The 21,285-nt window shown below is 58.3% G+C and overlaps 2 protein-coding genes across 7 annotated transcripts in view; both read left to right on the top strand.

The window, feature by feature from the left end:
- The first annotated feature begins 93 nt into the window (after nucleotides 1-93).
- SELENON (selenoprotein N) lies at nucleotides 94-17,077 on the top strand. 2 transcript variants are annotated; one of them, XM_053898787.1, is made up of 12 exons: nucleotides 94-323; nucleotides 1,087-1,204; nucleotides 4,837-4,967; nucleotides 7,887-8,099; nucleotides 8,273-8,484; nucleotides 9,059-9,196; nucleotides 10,820-10,901; nucleotides 11,292-11,480; nucleotides 11,791-11,896; nucleotides 13,173-13,285; nucleotides 13,379-13,480; nucleotides 14,763-17,077. In XM_053898787.1, exons 1-12 carry the CDS (start codon nucleotides 138-140, stop codon nucleotides 14,931-14,933), a joined length of 1,761 nt encoding a protein of 586 aa, XP_053754762.1. In that variant the 5' UTR covers nucleotides 94-137; the 3' UTR covers nucleotides 14,934-17,077. The 2 variants fall into 2 exon arrangements, with proteins under 2 accessions (XP_053754762.1, XP_053754763.1); XM_053898788.1 differs by having other exon boundaries at nucleotides 100-323; nucleotides 8,360-8,484.
- A 2,127-nt stretch (nucleotides 17,078-19,204) lies between these two features.
- MTFR1L (mitochondrial fission regulator 1 like) overlaps nucleotides 19,205-21,285 on the top strand; it is a 45,408-nt gene continuing 43,327 nt past the window's right edge. Inside the window, exon 1 of one of the 5 annotated variants that reach the window (XM_019461863.2) lies at nucleotides 19,205-19,306. The gene's annotated coding sequence lies outside the window, so the exon portion shown is untranslated. Of the gene's footprint in view, nucleotides 19,336-21,285 lie in introns of all 5 variants that reach the window. The other 4 variants (XM_019461866.2, XM_019461862.2, XM_019461864.2 and 1 more) reach the window with 4 other exon arrangements.

The following is a 21,285-nucleotide window of genomic DNA, read 5'->3' as shown; positions in this document are numbered from 1 at the left end:
AGCCGGCACCCGGCGCGGGGCCCGCGCCCGCCCCCCACGGCCCCGCCCCTCCCCTCCCCTCCCCGCCCCTCCCCGCCCCGCCGCTGCCGCCCAGCCGCCGCCGCCGCCGTCGCGAGTCCGCCAGCCCCGCCGCAGCCATGGGCCGGGTCCGGCCGGGCGAGCGCGGGCCTCCCGGCCCCGGCCCCGGCCCCGCCGCTCCACCGCCCGCGCCCCGCCGCGCCCGCGCCCTGGCGCTGCTCGGGGCCCTGGTCGCCGCCGCCGCCGCCGTTGCCGCCGCCCGGGCCTATGCCCAACACGCCGAGGCCCAGGCGGCCGCGCGGCAGGTCTGGCCCGCGGGGAAGGGCGCGCGCCGGGCTCACCGAAGGCCTGGGCTCGGGGGTCCGGGGGAGGGGGGCTCGGAGGGCGGGGGGAGCCTCGGAGGAGGCGAGGGGAGGGGCTCGGAGGGCGGGGCTCGGAGCGGGCGGCGGCGGCGGCGGGGGGGGTGGTGTCCGGGGTGCAGAGGGAGGTTTGGAGTGGGAGGGGGAGGGGACGGGGAGGCACGGGTTGGGGTTGGGACAGGGTGAAAGGTCAGGACCGGTGGGCCGGGGACGGTGGCCTGAAAAGGAGGGAAAAGGGGTGGGGAGGGTGGGGTCGGGCAGACTTGGGAAGACTGCTGCGGGGAGGCGGGAGCATCGGCCCAGTGTGCGGCAGAGCCTGGGACAGACTGGAGGGGCTGTCCAGAGAGGTGACCTGGACAGAGGGAGCGAAGCTGTGACCTGGAGAGCCTGGTGGGGACCTGGGGAGTGCCGGGACAGTGCTGGGGGACAGGAGAGGACACTGGCGAAAAAGTGTGAAATGGAGACGGGGCCAGATGGAAGACTAGGGCAACCTTGGCGGGTAGTGGATGGTGCATGAAGGAGCAGAGTGAAGCAGGGACCCGGCAGGGGACTGGGGCTCTGGGGTGGTGCAGAGGTGACATCTGAATGGGTGGACTGGAAGCGTCCTCAGAACTCAGGAAGGAGGTGGTGGGAGCTGCCCCCTCTGCCGCTTTGGGACCCCAGCTGGGTATTCACGTGGTGCTCAGCGGAGCCCCTTCCTCCCAAGCAGGAGTCAGCACTGAAGTCCCTGGGGACAGAAGGCCTGTTTCTCTTTTCCTCCTTGGACACAGACCGGGATTTGTACATCAGCCCGGAGGAGTTCAAGCCCATTGCTGAGAAGCTGACAGGTACCAGGAGAGGCTGGGGACTGGGGTGGGGAGCACCGAGGCATGGCCCTCAGCTTCTTGGCCACTGTGTTTGCTCTGAGCAGGAAGGCCACCTGGAGAGGGAGATGGTGGGTCCTGACGGCCCTGGGATTCTCCCTGCCCTGACACTTTCTAGTTGGCGGTTTGGGCGAGCTCTTCTGGCACCGCCTGAGCCTGTTCTCAAGTGCAAATAACCATTTAAGGTTGCCTGACCCCTTCCAGACATGACTTGAAGCGCTTCCTCTGCGTTCTCTCTTTAATTTGCGCGGTGTCCCGTGAGGTAGCCGCTGTCCTAATTCTCGCGTTTATAGTTGGGGAGACTGAGGCGCAGAGCCAGGATCAGAACCGGGGCCATCTGGCTCCAGGTCCCGCACCTGTTCACAGGTTTGAGGGTTGGAGACAGTACCTGCAGAGTATCCAGTAGCTAGCTTTCAATAGGAGTTCTCACTAGTATTAACTAGTATTACTCAGTATTAAACTCTGCTTAGGTGCTGTCAGATTCCTCGCCCGTTCTAGCAATCCATTTTTATCTAATTGTAATCAGTTATTTTTTTTTTTTTATAAAGATGAGGGCCTGAATCATTCTAATGAATTGTTAAATGCCTCTCATTGTCTTACCCTTGCCCCAACCGCTGTGTCCATTTCTCTCCCATTTCTTGAACTTGGGATCTTGTTATCCAAATTGGTGGGTGTAAGTAGGTCAGTAGATGGCAAAGGCAAGGGAGAGATGCCGGCCGCTCTCGGGCGGGTAAGCACCAAGCACGTGATGGGCTTTCCGTGTCTCAGGCTGGGTCAGGGAGGTTGGCCACTTGCCGGCCCGGTGACCACAGTCCCCGCCAGAGGAGGAGGGTCAGTTGAAAAGTGTGAATTCGCTGGAGTAGACGTGCGTCAGTGTCTCTCAGTGACGTTCAGCTCTGTCGTGAAAGCAGATGGGCAGGTAAACGGGTCAGCCTCGTGCGGATTTGCTTTGACCTTTTCTATCTGCAGACACTTCCCTGAGCATCCACACAGCCTCCTCCTTGTCCTTTTTTATGGACAGCGAGAGTGGGTTCCCTCATAATGACAAGCTCCCTGGGCTTGAGGGCACTTTTAATTTTTTTCGCATTTATTTTTGAGAGACAGAGACAGCGTGAGCAGGGGAGGGGTGGAGAGAGAAGGAGACGGAATCCAAAGCAGGCTCCAGGCTCTGAGCAGGCTGTCAGCACAGAACCCGACACGGGGCTTGAACCCATGAACCAAGAGACCATGACCTAAGCTGAAGTCGGATGCTCAACTGACTGAGCCACCCAGGAGCCCCCCCCCCGCTTTTTTTTTTCACATAAATCTTTTTCTCCATCAGGGGAAAATAATCCCTCTCTCCATTATCTCGTAGGCCACTACAAGGGCAAAACTGAACCAAGTTTCAGGAAAACAAAAACTAAAATAATTCAAAGCCAAAAATATCAAATCTATGCAGGAAACAGAAGCAGGCTGTCTAGTTGGTACGGTTATGAGTGTGTTTAATTTTCTTTATATCTTAAAGGTTTTACGAATTGTCTGTATTGAGTCACTTGTAAGGAAATAAAACTTTTTATGAAAAAAAGCAGAAGGCCATAAGATACTGGACACTGTTATTAATAATTATCTCTGATAACAGTAAAAGAATTGAAAAAACCAGGCAGGCCTAATAAGCTTACACGTTCCTATTGTTCCCTTCCTCCAAGGTTTCCTGATTGCTCTTTGGAAAGTTTTGCTGCATTGGCTTACAAATGCAGAAATAACAATGGTTCTTTAGAACAGGGGTTTGCATCAGGAGCTGCTGGGGAGTGCTGATTAAAAGGGCAGCTTCCTAGGGGCGCCTGGGTGGCTCAGTCGGTTAAGCGTCTGACTTCGGCTCAGGCCATGATCTCCTGGTTCGTGAATTCGAGCCCCGCGTCGGGCTCTGTGCTGACAGCTCAGAGCCTGGAGCCTGCTTCGGATTCTGTGTCTCTGCCCCTCCCATGCTCATGCTCTGTCCCTCTCTGTCTCTGGATAATAAATAAATGTTAAAAAAATTAAAAAAAAAAGGGGGGGGGGGCAGCTTCCTCATTCTAGCCCCTTAGGATTCTGGCTCAGTAGGTTTGAGGAGGCTACGGGACATCTGTAGTTTAAAAAGGCATCCTGAGTGATTCTGATGATTCCTGGTTAAGAACTGCTCCACATGTACCCAGTTGGTCTGTCAGTAGGTTCATCAGCAGATGCCAGGCATCATCTCTGTACCACGAACCTGCCTGGGGACAGCAGCCATGACAAGACCTTCCACTCACTGTCTTATTCCTTAGAGGTGTCCAGGGCCCCTCCCTCCTGTTAGTCACCCCTTCTGAAATAGGCTTCATTTCTCCCTAAACCTTCATCATGACTCCGTCCACACTTGAAGGGCTTGGACTTGGCATGCCTCGGGCAGGAAAAGATCTAAGAAATCAAGTTCAGCCACTTGCCACTGCAGCCCCTCCTTTTACGGACGGGGAAACAAGGCCACCTAGAAAACCGGGGAGAAGCAAGCGTCCTCTCTTCCAAACTGGCATTCTTGAGGACGTTGTAGCCGCAGAGCTTATGACACCAAAGACCGTGTCAAAGGTGGTTTGTTTCTCACTTTCATTCCTTGTTCTGATCGAGTCTCTGACAAGCGTTCGTTTCCTCACGAGGCCCCCATGACAGGGACAGGCAGGGCAGCACGGTCTCGATTCCCCATGTGGGAAAACCAGAGGGGCCGAGGGATTTGCCCCAGATCACCCAGGAGATGGAACCGACCTCAGCCTAGAGCCCGCGTGCTCTCTTCTCCAAGCCCCAGACAGTAGCTTCTCTTTGGTGCTAGGATCCCGGCCGCCGGGAGAGGCAGCTGCCTGCCCAGATGTTGCCTTTGGTGGGCCCAACACCAAGTTCATCTTGGACTCAGTTTGCAGAACAAGGGAGGGGGGACGAGAGTGGCCTTTCTGCAGCCAGCTTGGCCTGGTAGAGCACGGGATGGAGTCAGAAGAATTTGGTTTGAGCCCTAGCTCCGTGGCAACCCGACCCTGAAACCTCTGGTAGAAGTAATGTAGGTCAAGTTTATTATGGGTTCACTCTGTACCAAACCTGGTGCTACCGCCACATGAATTCTCTCATCCCGTCCTCATAACAAGCCACTGGCCAGACATCATACGGCTGCTAAGGGGCAGGATTTGAACCCACCTCACCTGGTGCCTGAGCCTTTAAGGAAACTGAGTCTTTGAGATCACAATGCCCCCAGAAGAGGGTCATGGTTGATTGTGGGTTTAGAGTAAAACAAGCCTGGGTTTGAATCCTGACTCCCCCCACTACCGAGCTGTGTGACCTTTGGGAAGTGACTTCACCTCTCTGAACCTGTGCTTTCTCATGGGTGAGATAGTTGGCAATGATGGTATTCTCTGCTTCTCAGAGCTCCAGGGAAACAAAAATGTGATACTTACTTGTCGTTACTTCGGTTCGTTAACTGTTACTCCAGCTCCAAGCCTGGCTCTCTCACTCACCTGCTACTCACCTGTCTCTTCTCAGGGCTTCCCCTTCCCGAGAAGAGAGGCCCTGAAGCCTGAGAGCAGGGCCCCTCTCCGGGGACCTCACTGACCGTTGTCTCATAGGCTCAGCTCCTGCTGCCAGCTATGAGGAGGAGCTGCCCCTTGACCCCAGCGAGGAGACGCTCACCATAGAAGCCCGATTCCAGCCTCTGATCCCGGAGTCCATGACCAAGAGCAAAGATGGGTTCCTGGGGGTGAGTTTGGGGGTGGGGGGGCAGTGGAGGCTGCTCACCGGTGGGACCACAGATACAGAATCATCTGTGCACACGCACCCTCACCTCCTGAGAATCGGTCTGTGCCCTGCTTTTCTTTCCTTCTTTCCTTTCCTTTTTCTTTTTAAAATGTATCTTTATTTTTTAGAGAGAGACAGAGAGAGAGAGCACGCAAGTGGGGGAGAGGGGCAGAGGGAGAGAGAGAGAGAATCTTGAGCAGACTCCACACTCAGTGCAGAGCCCCATACCGGGCTCGATCTCACCACCCTGGGATCATGACCGGAGTTGAAACCAAGAGTTGGACGCTCAACCGGCTGAGCCACCCGGGCGCCCCCTTTCCTTCCTTCCTTTATTAACTGCCCTCTGTGCCCCCCAGTGTGCCAGGCCCTGGGGGGTCCACAAGTGGGTGTGGTGCTGACCCCGTTGTCTAGGACACAGTCTGGTGCAGGAGGGATAAGCATGAGCCCCTAACCCAGATGGGATCTGGGCTGGCTTCCTGGAGGAAGAATCTGATAGAGACTGCAGGAGAAGGGGGCTCAGCCAGGGGAGGCAGGGGGAGAAGGGCCTGGGCAGAGGAAGCAGCAAGCGCACTGGAGACTGGAGGCAGGCGCCTCCCGAAGGCTCATTACTTTCTGTAACTCGGTCTTTCCCGAGGCTGTGAGTTTCTCAAGGGCAAGGGCTGTGACCTGAACCTGTATGCATCCTCAGGCCCCTAGCCCCATGCCTGGCACCTGACAGCCGCTCTACTGAACTCTGTTGAACCAGACCTGAGGTTCTGTCCCTGGCAGGGGGGTCATAGGGTGGGGAGGGCACCTGACAAATGCTCTCCTGAGCAGCCCCGCCCCGACCTGAGGCCTCGCGGCCAAGGTCTCAAGCCCACCATGGCACCGGGGCATCCCCACACCCTGCCGGCCTTCCCAGACCTCCCCCCACCGGCTCGCTCTGTTCCAGCCGCTCCAGATGTCGAGGCTTTGTTCCAGCTGTGAGCCTTCTCGTATGCTGTTCCCTCTGCCAGGAGAGGCTTTTCCTCTTTGCCCAGCCCACACCTACTCAGCCTTCCTCCTGAAATGCCACTTCAGCATGAACAAAGGTCTGAAGGCAGAAAGTGCCGGGCCAGTCACCTGAGGACAGGGAGCTGGTGCGGCTGGACCCAGAGCACAGGAGACACATGCAAGGGCGTCCTGGTCAGTGGGGCTAGAAAAGAAGTCACCAGACTACGGAGGGCCTTGGTTGCCTGACTTTGGCCTTCATTCTGTAGCAGCAGGTTACCACAGCAGACTTGGAAATGGGAAGGTTCCCTCATCAGATGCTCGGCAGGCCGGCAGCTGGGGAAAAATGGGAGACGAGAAGACCAGTTCTCGGGAAGGAAGAGGAGGTGGGGGTGGGGAAGCAGTGATGATCGAGAGGAAGGAAAGTGGGGGTTGGGGCTGGAGGGGTGGCTCAGGCTTCTGGCTGGTGACCAAGTGCAGGGTGGGCCCTTGGCCCCATGGGACCCAGAGCAGGGAGTGGGTCTGGTGGGGAGGGCATGAGGTCAGTCTGGACAAACTGAAGTCATGGTGCCTGGGGACATCCAGGGGAACAGTCCAATAAGTGGTTGGAAACACAGGTTTGATCTTCTGCAGAAGACCTGGGTGGGCAAGGTTGGCAGCGATAGTTGGTTGAAGCTGTCCGAGTAGATCAGTCCCCGGCAGAGCAGTGAGGATGGGGTGGGACTGGCAGGGTGCCTGGGCACAGCTGCTCTTATAGGAAGATGGGTCAGGAGCAGTGCCCCACAGAGCGCAGCCCCCCCTTAGTGGACAGCTCCCCCTGCAGGGGTGGCCAGCCCGTGGGCAGGACCCAGCAGCAGGCAGCTCAGCCTGGCCCTGCACAGCGGGCCCTGCTTGGAGAACCTGCCTGCTCGGTCCTCTTGGGGATAGCTCTGAGAACCCCCCTCCTCCCTCCTCGCGATGAGCCTGGCCCCCCACCACTGCAGAGGCGCGGAAGGGAGAGGGAGCCTGCTACTGTTGAAGACCTGGCAGCTCCCTGGTGGCCAAGTGCCACCCCCCGCCCCCCACAAGGTGCCAGGCACTTGCTGTCCTGGTGGCCACCACCTCCATGCGACTCCTGCCTGGAGCGCAGAGGGCAGGGAGGGGCTACAGAAGGTGGAAGCTGCAGGTGTTACTGGAGGATGCCCTCCAGATCCTGCCTCAGTGTTCTAGATGTGCAGACAGTCAGGCCTGCACAGTCTGACCCTCGTCCCATCCTGCACAGCAGCTCACCAGACGGAGAGGGCACCTTACCGAAGTGACAGGAGATGGCTGAGGGACCCCAGGCATGCCAGGTGCCCAGCCACCGGGGTGCTGGCCACAGGGGAAGTGGGCACTCCCTGGGGATTGCCTTCCTGGCCCTTCTCTGTGGTCACATCCTGCTCTTTGCTCCAGAGATTTCCCCCAAGGTGGTTACCACCTTTCTCCTCAGACCTCCCCCCAAACCCTCTGCCCCCTCGGCAGGACATTATCCTGGGGAGGAGACTTGAAGAGAAGAAGGGGAGGGAGAAGGCATGGCAGGCAGGGGCAGTTGGGGTCACCAGCTGGTGCAAAGGAGGGAGGTAGGACCATGTGCCAGTGAGGCCTGGGACCGGGGCCGTGTGACTGGGCTTAACCAGGGAGAGAAGAGGCAGGCAGAACCCCTGCACAGAGCACCCCCACCCCCACCCCTGTACTAGCTCCGGGTGGCCCTGCTTGCCTGGAGCCTGGGCTTGGCCTGAGCAGGCCGTGGGGGTGCCGCTTCCTGGGCTGGGGGCTCGGGGATGGTGGGGTGAGGTGAGCCTCGGCTCCAGGGAGACCTCCACCCACTCGTGGAATGGGGACCCCCACATCGTGGTTCTCAGCGCCCCAGGGCTTCTGCTTTCCGCTGCCCCAGGTCTCCCGCCTGGCCCTGTCCGGCCTCCGCAACTGGACGACTGCGGCCTTGCCGAGCGCGGTGTTTGCTGCCCGACACTTCCGGCCTTTCCTTCCTCCTCGGGGCCAAGTGGAGCTGGGGGAGCCGTGGTGGATCATCCCCAGTGAGCTGAGCGTCTTCACCGGCTATTTATCCAACAACCGCTTCTACCCACCACCGCCCAAGGGCAAAGAGGTGAGGGTTGCCTGTAGTGACCCTGGGGACCTCCGCCCAGCCCACCCCTGCCCCCGCCCCAGCCCAGCCACGGCCCCCTCTGTACCTGCTCTCCACCTGCTCCGCACCTGGACCCCCAGTGCCAGGACCACCCCGCCTTCTCTCCTGCCTCCCCCTCCTCACCCCCACCCCAGGCCCAGGCCTGCAGGTCCAGAGCGGAAACTCACCTAGGGGATCAGGACCCAACAAGCCGGCACGGGTCTCCACTGCCCTCCCCTCAGGTCATCATCCACCGGCTCCTGAGCATGTTCCACCCTCGGCCCTTCGTGAAAACCCGCTTTGCCCCTCAGGGGGCTGTCGCCTGCCTGACCGCCATCAGCGACTTCTACTACACCGTCATGTTCCGGTGTGTAGCCCTCAGAGACCCCTCCTGGTCTCTCTGCCCAGCTGGGGACCCGGGGGAAGCACGTAAGGGCACAGCGCCGCGAGGGCAGGGCCTGCCTGGTGGCCCCCAGTGCCACCGCGTACCACCCTCTGGTCTTGGGGGAGTGGTGTTGGCTCTCTGGGCCTCGGTTTCTTCATCTGTGGCTGGGGGTGGTGGTGACTTCCTCCTAGGAACAAGGGGAAAGCGTGGTGCTTGCGTAGCAGGAGGCCGGTGGCTGTGATTGTCACCCGCCCAGAGGGGAGTGTCGAAGAGCTGTGATACCGGGTCACACCCCTGCAGAAGCTGTGAAGGCTCAGAGGACAGTTGGTCACACGTGGCCTCCAGAGAAGGCGGTGTGTGAACCGGACCCTGAGGACGGGCAGTGCTTCTGGGGCCTCGGGGCTTCTCCCTCCCCAGCCCTGTTCTCCACACAAGAATCTGGCCAAGGGTTCCCCAGCTTTGGCAAAAGAGCCACAGTGTGGTGGGGGGGGGGGGGGGGGGGGAAGGGCTCCAGCTCAGCAGGGGGCTGGTCCCAGCCAGGCTCCTCTCCCCCCAGGATCCATGCCGAGTTCCAGCTCAGCGAGCCACCTGACTTCCCCTTCTGGTTCTCGCCGGGCCAGTTCACTGGCCACATCATCCTCTCCAAAGATGCCACCCACGTCCGAGACTTCCGGCTCTTCGTGCCCAACCACAGGTGAGAGCCTGGGCCCCGGGCCAGCCCTGCACCCCACCACAGTTTGCCCCGCTCCCCCCCGCAAGCTCCAGGAGCTCAGGTGCAGGGGCCCCGAGGCCCCCTCAGTCTCTGCCCCTCCTTCACTCCCCAGAGCCACTTCTCTTGGGAGAGGCCTGGAGCTGACCCAGGAGGAGGCAACTTGAGGTGAGCTGAGGTGGGTCATTCCATCACCTGGCAACCATGTCCCAGTTGGCCCGGACTGCCAACTCTGTGCCTGGGACCCAGGGCAGCAGCCAACAGACCCTCCCCAAAGCTGGAGCCCAGTGCCCTCATACTGCTCACAGACCTCCAACAGACCTGTAACCACAGCTTGCTCATGTCCCCCTAGGGGAGGGCTGGCAGGTGGGCAGGGATCTGCCTGGTCAGGGTCCGGGAAGCCTTCCCAGGGGAAGAGACATCTAAGCAGAGACCTGGGGGGTTAGGAGGGTTTGGCCAGGCAGAGGGAGCAGCACGTGTAAAGGCCCGGGGGCAGGCCCTCCACCACCTGTACTTGCTACCTCAGGCCCTGGGGGGTAGAGGGCAGGGGGCTTCTGGGAGAATTCCATGCCAGCTTTCCTGTGTGCCCAACCTGCTCAGGATCAGCCTCTTGTCAAGAGCATGGGACCCAGAGGGCCTGGCTTCAAGTCTTTCCAGATTCCTCCCTGACAGCAAGAGGCTGCTTAGTAGGTCTGAGTGACCCAGGACAGGGACAAGACCTTGGCTGGGAGGCCCATAGTAAGTCTCCACCGTGGCACCAGTGGGTTGCATGGCTGTGGGCAAGGCCCCGACCCTCTCTGGGCCTCAGTTTCCTCATCTGCTAAATGAAGGGATAGCTCCAGGGCAAGAGTGATAGTTGGGATAGCGTGGGAACAGAAAGTTGTCCCCAGGAGCCAGAGTGGTTTTGTCTCCTTTCCCTCAGCTGTAGAGGCTCAGCCCAGGGCACACCTACCTCCCCACCCCCCTCCCGGCCCCCCAGAGTTGGAGGTGGGGGTCCCGGATTGGATGAAACAGGGCAGGGGCAAATGACCAGCCCCAGGATCTCCTGAGCCTGTGTCTCAGGAGCTGGCCACAGGGCTGGCTGCCCACCTCCTCGGGCACCCAGCTCCCCCGGCCCAAGGTGGGTAGTTGTCGGTGCTGGGCTGCCCTCGTGTGGCAGATCTGCCGATGGCTCGTGGTGGGGCCAGACTTCCTGTGGGAGAGGGCACGCAGGGGAGGCCAGCTCAGGGAGGCCGGGGCCAGGTTTTTGCTCCTGCCCCTCTCTGTGTCCTAGGGGAGGCACTGATGATCTTTCTACCTCAGAGTCTTGAGCAGCACTGGAGACATGACCTGGAGATGTGAAAGCCCTTTGTGAACTATAAGGGGCAGGGCCAGTGGAGTGTTGTGTGGTTGCAGTGCCTTAGGCAGAGGCAGCCCAGGGACAGAAAAGGGCCCAGCCTCGGCTGTCAAAACCCCAGTGGCCCCGAGACCACTTGGGTTCACCTTGCCGGGCCTCAGTGTCCTCATCTGTAACACAGGGAGAGTTGTGTGCTTCAAAGTCTGACATACAGTTAATGGGCCTTGGTGGTGGGGGTATTCGGCCCTGGCCACCCTCTCACCTGTCCCCAGGTCTCTGAATGTGGACATGGAGTGGCTGTATGGGGCCAGTGAGAACAGCAATATGGAGGTGGACATTGGCTATATCCCCCAGGTGAGCACACAAGCGGTCCCGACCCAGGTAAGGAGACAGGATCCAGCTGCAGGGCTAGGTGTCTCAGGCGGTCCAGGGTGAAGGACAGAGCCCCTGGCAGGCCGAGGCCAACTGTCCCCGAAGCGGGATTCTGGGAAACCACCAGACCCTGCACAGAAAACCCACCAGCTGTCTTCGGCCCCCCAGGTGGCTTCACATAGTAGAAGGAGCCCCTGATGGACACTGGCTCTGTCCCAGACTCACTGCAGCCTTGACCAGGCCCTGCCCTTCCCAGAGCCTCAGTTTCTCCACCTTTGTAATGAGTGGGATATCTTTGGGGGTCTCTTAAGGATTCTTGCCCATCTCTGAGACACCCTCACTGATGTCAACCCCCACTGACCTCTGGGCCAGATGGAACTGGAGGCCGTGGGCCCGTCGGTGCCTTCTGTGATCCTGGATGAGGAGGGCAACGTGATCGACAGCCGCCCACCCTCAGGGGAGCCCCTCCAGTTTGTCTTTGAGGAGATCAAGTGGCAGCAGGAGCTGAGCTGGGAGGAGGCTGCCCGGCGCCTAGAAGTGGCCATGTACCCCTTCAAGAAGGTGGGCAGGAGTGAGGGCGAGGGGCGGGCTCTATGCGGCCAGGGCTGGGGGAGCATCAGGCGGGCGCTAGTCTCCAGGCTAGGTACGGGGCCTGCTGCTGAGGCCACCTCCCTGCAGGGCCTGGCCAGGGGCTTCTCTTTCCTCTCTTTGGCCATTCAGAACTTGGAGGAGGCATTCCCGTGGCTCGACAATACCCTTTCTCACCACACACTCACACTACAAATACACACACACACACACACTACACAGAGCTCCTGAACAGGACCCTAGCCTCACACAGTAGCTTCTCTCTGTCTCCACTTGGCCCCAGGTCGCCTATCTGCCATTCACCGAGGCCTTTGACCAAGCCAAGGCCAAGAACAAGCTGGTGCACTCAATTCTGCTGTGGGGGGCCCTGGATGACCAGTCCTGCTGAGGTGAGGGAGACCCTGCCAGTCTGGGGGAGATATCATACCTCATGGGGTACAGGTGGCTCTGAGACCAGCAGGACTGTCCTGTTGGAACCTAGCGGGGGAGGGGGCGGGGGGGACTTGGGGACTACATAGGGCAGGGGCGTGGGAGAAGGGCTTGGGAGAAGGGGTTGTGTGCTGAGCTCAGAAGAAGCTGCTGTTCACAGTGAAAAGGGCCCAGCTCGGTCATTTTCAGCGTGGAGACCTTGGCCAAATGACTTCCCCTCCTTTTTTTTTTTTTTTTCCAATGAAAGGGAAACTTTATTGAGGCCCCAGGGCCTTGGGGCTCTGGCAGGAGGCCGCCCTGCTGGCAAAGGAAGAGCTGTTGGAGAGGCCTTATTTGACCTTCTTCACCATCAGGTTCACGTTATGGTCTGAGACTCCCCTCCTTAAGCCTTAGCTTTCTCAACAGTGAAGGAGGGGTAACATACTCACTCCCAGAGTTGTGAAGATGGATGTAAAAGTGCCTGGGCTCTGTGAAGTGTTGCACACAAGCGAGAGAGAAAAATAGTGCCAGAGGCTGGCCAGGCGTTCACTTATTCAGAAGATTCACCCAAGGCCTACCAGACACAAAGATTCTGGGTGTCTGACAATGGGCCCAAAGATGAGTAAAACGGTGCCCCTGCCCTCATTCAGTCAATCGACAAACCTCCTGGGCACCTCCTGCGCCAAGGCGTCGGCCTGGTGCTGAGAGTCTTCTAATAAGGAAGTCAGAAGTGGTCCCTGTCCTTGGGGAGCATGGTGTGTGCAGAAGGCAGACGTTGAGTGAATAAGTTCAAGCCTGGGGTGGGGAGCATCACCCAGGGGAAGATCCAGAGTGTGACGGGGGGCTCAGGGAAGGCTTCTTAGAGATAGTGGTTTTAAGCTGAGACCTGAAGGATGAGTAGGAATTTATCAAGTGACAGGAGGAAAAAGTGTTTTAGGTAGAACAATCCGTACAAAGGCCCTGGGCCACAGAGTTTAAGTGGATTTAAAAAGCTGCCACTGTCTGCAAGTCCCTGGCTGAAGCCCCCCTTCCCCCCCCCACCCCCGCCACAGATCTCCGCCCAGGATGCCAGTATATTATTGACTGCAATGGCAGCTACCCAGTATTCGGCACCTACTCTGTGGCAGGCTCTTTGAATCTGTTATCTCACCGGCGTGCACAGACCGTTCTACAGCCCACGAGGTTTATTACCCAGAGAAAAGCTAGTAGGACATGGGAGCGGGCCTCACTCTTCTCGCCGTGCTGTTCCCTGAACAGGTTCGGGGCGGACTCTCCGGGAGACTGTCCTGGAAAGTTCGCCCATCCTCGCCCTCCTTAATGAGAGCTTCATCAGCACTTGGTCCCTGGTGAGGGAGTTGGAAGACATGCAGGTGAGTGGAAGGCGGATGGGAACAGCCCCGTGGGAGGCCCTGGGAGAGTGCTGGAGACTGAGGCATCAGGAGCGCGCCCAACTGTCCCCACAGAACAACCAGGAGAACCCGTCCCACAAGAAGCTCGCAGACTTGCACCTGGAGAAGTATAGCTTCCCCGTGGAGATGATGATCTGCCTGCCCAATGGCACTGTGGTAGGCAGCCCCGAGTACCTGCACCCAGCCCAGGCCAGGCGCCGCGGGGGTGGAGGAAGCAGAAAGCAAGGGCACGGACTTACAGATCGCCTCAGGCTTCAGGGCTGGCTCCACTACTTCCTGCTGGTCTCCCAGCAGCCTGAGCCTCACTTGTCCCCATCTGTAAAGTGGGAACTGTCCTGCCCGCCCTGCCTGCCCCACCAGGTGCCAGGACCCTCCCGTGAGGAGGAGGACCTCAGTAGCACTTTGGGGATGGGGCAGCCGTGAGCACAGGCCGGCGGCAGAGTGGACAGGAAGGGCAAGCTCACCCTGGACCATGGTGGCCAGCTCTGGGATGGAAGGAGGAAGCAGGGGCCAGGCCTTGTGACAAGCAGAGAGGACCAGGGGGCCCCAGGCCGAGCCAAGCTGCAAGACCCTACCTCTCCTCAGGGGCCCCTACGAGCACTCACACACTCGACACTCGTCAAGGTCTCAAACGGCTTTGGGAGATGGACAGTCACGAGTGCCCATTTTGCAAACATGGACACTACGGCTCAAAAAGGTGCAGAGACTTGGCGAAAGTTGCACGGTTAAGAGATGCAGCTGGTTTTGAAACCAGGCCTGCCTGTGAGCCTCAGAATCTCCTGCCCCTTATCCTTTGAGTCCTGAGGGATGGTTAGTGTGGGACTGTGGGCCGTGGGAGGGTGGCCAGCTTCCCCAGGCTTTCAGGCCGGGGAGCAGTGGGGGAGCCAGAGCTGAGGCCTGCCTGGAAGAGGGCCACAGCTCAGCCCAGCAGAGCCCAGCCGTGGCAGGGCCCTGGCCTCACAGAGCTCGGCAGACAAAACTTGGCCTGGGGACCGTGCTCTCCTGCTCGCTTGTCCTTGTGTTTCTTGGCTCCTGTACTGGGCACCTGCCCTTAAGGAGCTGACTAGCCAGTGTGAGAGGCAGAGGGGGAAGCAGGCACACAGAGTGGGTCGGCATTTTGGCCCAAGGGAGTGTGGGGTTCATGGGTCACAGGAACGGGGGGAAGAGGGGCCGTGGGGGGTGGGGGCGAGGAAAAGGCGGAGAGGCGGGAGGTCCCCGCCCGGCAGGTGGGGTGTGGGAGAGGTCCGCCGGCAGAGGGCCCTGTGTGCGCAGGGGTGGGCGAGGGGAACAGCCTCTGGTTGGCGTCTGCCCTGCGTGTTTGCCATCTGCCTCGGAGCGAGGACAGTCAAGGCCTGAGCGTCCCCTTTTCCTAAGAGAGCGGGAGCAGACAGGGAGCAAGAGGGGCCCCCTCGCTCTCCTCACCCAGACCCTCTCCCAGGTCCACCACATCAATGCCAACTACTTCTTGGACATCACCTCCATGAAGCCTGAGGATATTGAGAACAACGTCTTCAGCTTCTCGTCCACCTTTGAAGACCCGTCCACGGCCACCTACATGCAGTTCCTGAAGGAAGGCCTTCGGCGCGGCCTGCCCCTCCTCCAGCCCTAGTGTGGCCTCAGACCATGAGAGGCCAGGCTGGACGGGGTGGGGGGGAGCTGAGGCGAAGGCCTCCAACACTGAAGACAGGCCCCTCGGGCTCAGCGCCAGCGGTCCTGGCACATTTCAAACTTCGGGCACCCCCACCCCGCCACTCCCAGGCTGCCTGTGCGGTCGGCGGTCAGTGAAGGGTCAGACAAGGGGGTGCCTGGGGTGACCGGACGGATGAACCTCTGACTCCAGCTGCCACCATTAGCCCTTTACCACCCACGTGGTTCCAGAAGCTGCTCAGGACACCAGAAACGGGACCTCAGGTCATCTCCCTGGACCTCACCCACTCAGGCACGAAGCCCAGGTCCTTGTGGGATGAAGATCCGGGAGGCGTGGTGCCAGGAAGACAGGGCGCCCCTCTCTCCTTACATTCACCGCCCCCTCCCCCGAAAGAAACGTTAAGAAGGCCCGGACTGGGGGCTGGGGAGAGGTTGCCGGGGAAGCACTCTTGTTTGTCTGGAGCCTTCTTCCTGGCTGCCCTCCTATGCCTGGTGTCCCCAGGGGAGTCAGTTTTAGCTGGAGACAGCCTTCTGGAGGCTCAGGGAAAAACCCTCCAGAAGAAGTCACTGTACCCCAGACCTCGGCTCTCCAGACCACTCAATCCAACCTAATGATAGGACCCCAACACCTGATTTGGGACTTGCTGGAAGCCAGCTGCTTGGGGAGGTTCACTGTGAAGTAGGCTTCTGCTCTTAGCAAGGGAGTCCACTGAGGAGTTTCCGAGGCCCAGGGCCAAGGCACCCCCACCTCCTACCCAGCAAGGGTCACAGTGGGACTACCGGAGCCAGCCCCCTGCCCCTCAGGCCCCGGCTCCACAGAAGTGTAGCTCAGCCAAAGAACACAGCCTCCCCCAGAGCTGTCAGGGCAGCCCAGACCCGCGTCCCCCCCACCGAACGGCCGTTGGCCTTGCTTGGCCTCTCTTAAGGCCTTGGTCTGTGTCCCAAGCCACTGACTACAGCCAGTCTTTTTTATACCTGCAGAAAAGTGTTTTTACGTGAAGTTTCTCACAGTTTGTAGATATTTTTGATAACCCCAACACTGAGGAGAAAGAAGGGGCGGTGTCTTCCCCCAGCAGCAGCCCCATGATGGCTGGATCTGAAATCCTAGATGGGCCCAGCTTGATGTCTTTGCAGCTGCACCTATGGGAAGAAATATTCCTCTCTTCCTTTTCTTCCAAAGTCACTGTACCCCCAACCCTATCCTTGTCCTCCACTCAGGCCCATGAGGGTCCCTGGGCTTTCATTAAAGCCTTGGAGCCAAACCTCCCCAAACCCTGCCCCACAGGTGCTCGCTCTTAAGCCTGGAAGAGGAAGGCAGACACTTGCTCGGACCACTCCCGGGCCTCCCATATGCTGAGTACCCCTGCCTATCATCGAAGTATCCATACCGAGCCTTCTCTCTCGGGCACTCTGTTAACTTTACTTCTATTTTCTCATTTAATCCTCACAACCTGTGAGGAGATCTTAATCGATCCCATTTTGCAGATGAAGAAACTGAGTCTCAGGGAAGTGAAGTGACTTGCCCAAGGTCACTGAGTGGTAGAGTTGAGATTCAGCCTGTGTCTTGATTTTGGTGTTTTCGTTTTGCACTGCACCCCCACCTCTCTCCCCTGCCCATTTTCACTGAGGTGAAAAAGTTCAAACCAAAATGTCTCAGCCCCCTCTGATCTCCAGACAAAATGAGGCATGAGCCAGCAAGCTCAGCCAAGTTCTTTGTGTCCTTTCTGGGAGGCAGTGCTTCCATGCCCCTTAAAGGGAGGGAGGGCACCGAAGTCTGTCTCAGTGCTTCCCGGGGTGGGTGGTAGTAGCCAGTCCCATGAGCCACCGAGTGTCAGCAGAGACTCCACCTCCCTACCCCACCTGGCAGGCTCTTCCCCTCCATGATGGTCCAGGAGGGCCCACCCCACACTGAGCAATCCTTGTCCCTTGTAAGGCGCTGGTTGCTTGGGCTTTCTGATCTTCATCTCATGCCTTTTCCTGACCGCCTCCCCCCCTTCAACTGTGCCTTGAAGCTCATGGTGGGGGAGGGCCCTAGCTGCCCTCTTGTCACCCCTCTGCCACTTCTCTCCCCTGTCCACATGTCTTATAATAAAACTGGAGAGACTAGGGTGGTTCTAAGTGCCTTTCCTTTAAGTAGGATATTGGTCAGTTCTATCCTTGGTCTGACTCCTCTTGTGAGATTGGCTTGGCAGGTGGGCAAGGGAGCATGGCTGGAATGCCTTTAGGGACGCAATTTTCTGTCACCAGAGGGCTCAAGTGATTTTTTTTTTTTTTTTTTTTTTTTTGAGGGAGTGAGAGAGCATGAAACTGAGGGGACAGGGGGAGAGTTAGGTGGGGACAGAGAGAGAGTCCCAAGCAGGCTCTACACCCAGCTCAGGGATCAATCCCGAGACTCTGGGATTATGACCTGAGCCGGAATCAAGAGTCAGATGTTCAAATGACATCCAGGCGGCCCTCAAGTGATGTTCTTAAAGTAAGTTTGTGATAGACCTAGTTAGTAGAACTTACTACTATTTTTAGAATCTGATGTTCTATGTTAAGATTCTAAAGTTAATTACACATTGTCTTAGAAGCAGAGCCTGAGACAGGCATTAGATAATTTTTTTGAAGGATTACACTTCAGGAAAAACCTGTATAAGGAGTCAAGAAAGGGTGCCTGGCTGGCTCAGTTGGAGGAGCATGGGACCCTTGATCTCGGGTTATGAGTCTGAGTCCCACGCTGGGTGTAGAGATTACTTTAAAAAATTAAAAAAAAAAAAAAAAAAAGCTTTAACATTTTTTTTTTTTTTTAATTAAAAGAAGGAATGACAAAGAATGGGGAAAAGAAAAATGTTAAGCAAGGATAGAATCTCCAATCCGAGCCCTAGAATGATCACAGGCGAAAGGTTCTGGAACACAAGCCACACCACAGAGTAGAACCTGCCTTTTGTACCGTGTTAGTTGTTGATTTGGAGGACGAAGTAACTTTGCAGGTTAGAGCCACTGTTCTCCCTCTTATAAGTGCAATTTTCCAGAGAAGGGGGCAGCTGTGTGCAGCCAACACAGCAGCTGGAGGATGGATTCGCTGGCAGGGTAGAGGAGATCTGGGTCGAGCACCAAGACATCTGCCACCCCTAGAAGAGACAACTGGGGTGAAACTGCAAGATCTGCAATTGACCAGGAGAGTGAATCAATGATTAATTTGCCATCCTGGAAAGAGGGCTGGACCTGGAAGTCAACCTTCATCATTTGAAACATGACAAGGATCGGGGTGGACAACTCTGAGGTCTCTGGCCAAGGACAGCTATATAAGTTGCAGGATCCTGTGCAAAATGAAAATGCAGGGCCCCTTGTTTAAAAATATATATAATATAAAATTATATATATATTTAAATTTTATTATATATTAATTTCGGGGGGGGGGGGGGAAGATAGCAGAGCATTAAAGCAAGCACGGAGTTCTGAGCAAGAGGCCCTGTGTGACTGCCCAAACCGGTCCCCGCTATGAAGCCAGCCTGTCCCTGGCAGTTGGGACCAAAGAACTGTGGCCTGGGAGCCAGGCACTGCTGTATACTGAGGTCACAGGAGGGCATGCGACCCAGGCCTGGCTGCCATGAAGACCAGGACCAGGACGGTGAGGGTTTAAGAACAAAGGGAGTGGGTGAGTGACGCTGGAAGGAATGTGGGTCTCTTTCCCAATGCCTCTGGGGTCTTGCCCATCAATCTACCATCTCACTGAAGCTGCCTTGTGTAGATTGTGAGATACATAACGGCTAAAATAGAAGAGGCCTCTTCCTGCCGGACAGAAGGCTGTCGAGGGTCTTGGCTGGGAAACATGAAGTGTGAAAAGGGGACCAAGGCGAGATAAGGCAAGAGCTGGGTCCGGAGGGCCTGGAGAGCGCCAGGTGGAGGATTCTCAAGGCTGCAGTAGGCTTAGGGACAGCAGGCGCCACACAATTTGGGCGTCTGAGAGGGGCACGTAGTCGGACATCCGCTGCTAGAGGTCGTCTCGGGACTACCCCGGGAGAGCACCTAGAAGGCGGACACCAGCGGCGGATGCGACCAATCAGGCCGCGGGGATGTCCAAGCATCGTCAACTTTTCCCAGGGGCTGGGCCAGCGCAGGCGTGGTCTCGGGGATGGGCGTGTCCCCTCCTTCGGCGTCCCCACCTGAGGCCGCCCGCCGCCCCGCCCCTGCCGAAGGCGCACTCGCCCCGCCCTGAGTAGGGTCCGCCTTAGGAGGGCGCGCGAGGTCGCGGCCCGGTGCGCAGCCGCAGAGGATCACTTCCGGGGACGGATCGGCGGAAGTGAGGGCGGTTGAGGCTGCGCGGCCGGCTGTGGTAGGAGGGGCCGTAAGGTGAGTGAGTCCCGGAGCTGGAGTCTGAGGTAAGACTAGGTCCGAGTGCCGCTCGGGAGGCGGGAGCGCGGCCTCCCGGCCCGACTGTCAACGCAGCCTAGTGTCAGGCGTTGTGCGGAGCCCGCGGCTCCTGCTCCCGCGCCAGTTCTCGCGGGAGCCCATGTTGTCGGCCTAGCTTGGCTGGGTGTGGGAGGACTCAATGCCCGTCTTCGATGGCTGAGCTATTGCAGAGGCTCCTTAGGCGGCCGGGCTACTTCGGCCGCCTCGCTTCTTCTGGGACCCGAGGGCCGCCAGGGCCGGTAGCGAGAGCTTGGCCGACCTTGGCCCCATGGGGTCGGGACGTTGCGGGGGAGGGGAGGCGTGTCCCAAGCGAGCTCCCCGCAGCGGCTCCCCCAGCGCAGCCGCTTGGGGCCCACGCGGACTGTAGCTCGGCGGGGCGCCCGGTACCGGGGTGACGAGAGCAGACCCTGCTCTGGAGGAGCCCCGAGCCTCCTGCGGGAGAGCGTGTGTGGACAGGCAATGACAGCGGCCCGGAGAGGGGTCGTGGGAGCGCGGAGGTACTGAGAACCAACCAGCGTTGCCGGCGAACCGGGGGAAGTCTAGCAGAAGACCCTTGGGACGAGGAGGGGGTGAAGGCCAAGCCCGTGTTCTTGTTCGTTCCCGAACAAACGTCGAAGTGCCCACTGCGGACGAGGCAGGCACTGTGCTGTGCCTGGGGAAGGTTCTGGCCTCCGGCAGACGGCACGTTACACGGGGACCTCATTACTGTTGTGAAAGGATTCCGAAGGAAATGTGGGGTGCTGGGGGGAGGGGGGCAGTAAGGACCTGTCAGGGAAGGGGAGGCGATGCGTGATCTGAGCCCTGAAGAATGATGTGCTTGGTGAAGAAGGTGCTGGTGTTTCCAGCGGAGTTCCGAATAGTGCTGCGAGGCGGCCAGCGTGGCTGGAGGGTTAGGGGAACGCAAGCGGTGTGGCTGTCAGGTGCGCGAGGGCCCAACTGTAGGCCTTGGGGTTTTGTCTAGTGAGGTTGGGCCCGATTGTGGAGGGCCCCGCAGGCCATTCTGTGTAGATGTGATCCTGTTGGTTATGGCAAACCGGGGGTGGGCTAAACATAGGAGGAATGTGTCCTAGAAAGATCTCTCTGGCTGTTGTGTTAGGCCCAACTGAGTCTTTGGAAGTAAGTTTGGAGAGGAAGTGGCTGTAGTGCCTAGAGTGAGAAACAACAGGGAACCACTGTTCCGTGGAACCTGTGGCAGCACTGACATTCACCAGGGCCTGGCACAGCGGGACTTTGATAAAGGCTTGAGCTGTATGGAGTTGAGCCCATGCAGAAAGTAGCAGGATCTAGACCAGACTTGAAGTGCTTTCTTCTGGTGTGCCCGAGGGACCTTAGACGGTTCCTTTCCTCTCTTCAGCCTCCTTTCCCCGTGTGTATCAAAGTGAGTGATCGATAATTCCTCTCCCACGGGTGAAAGAGAAATCCTGCAAGGGAGGTTTCAGTCCACCCCCCGTTCAGACCCTGCCTCCCAGTGACTTCTCACCTGAGCATTCCCAGCCCTCACGACCGCCAGTTTACCTTCTGCGCTCCTCTTTACGCCCTCTCAACTTCCTGTCTTGGACCTGTGCTTTTGTTGCTGTTTTTCATCCCTTCCTACCCCCTCTGAACTCACCATGAGGTTGCGGGGCCAGGAGCCTGAATTCACCTGGCCACCTGTTTACTGTACCTTTCTTAAGCAGCGATATTCAGCCTTTGCTAGAATTATGTATTCAGGTCCCATTTCTCTTCCAGATTGTGAGTTCTGTGAGAGCATGGGTGTGTCTTACTCCTTCCAAAGCCCCTACAGGGCCTGGCACAGAGTGGGTATTGTTAGTGTCTGATGAACAAGGGAATGAGTCCATCGATTGCATCTGCTCACCGTCAGGAGCAGCTGTGACCCCATCCGTCTGTGTCTTGTTTTAACAGTTCATTAAGTACTTTAA

This window comes from Panthera pardus, unplaced genomic scaffold (assembly GCF_024362965.1).
Source record: "Panthera pardus isolate Hobbes unplaced genomic scaffold, ASM2436296v1 HiC_scaffold_11, whole genome shotgun sequence".
NCBI classification, from domain to species: Eukaryota; Metazoa; Chordata; class Mammalia; order Carnivora; family Felidae; genus Panthera; species Panthera pardus.
The sequence above is the reverse complement of the archived record's forward strand: the minus strand, read 5'-3'. Positions and strand labels throughout refer to the sequence as shown.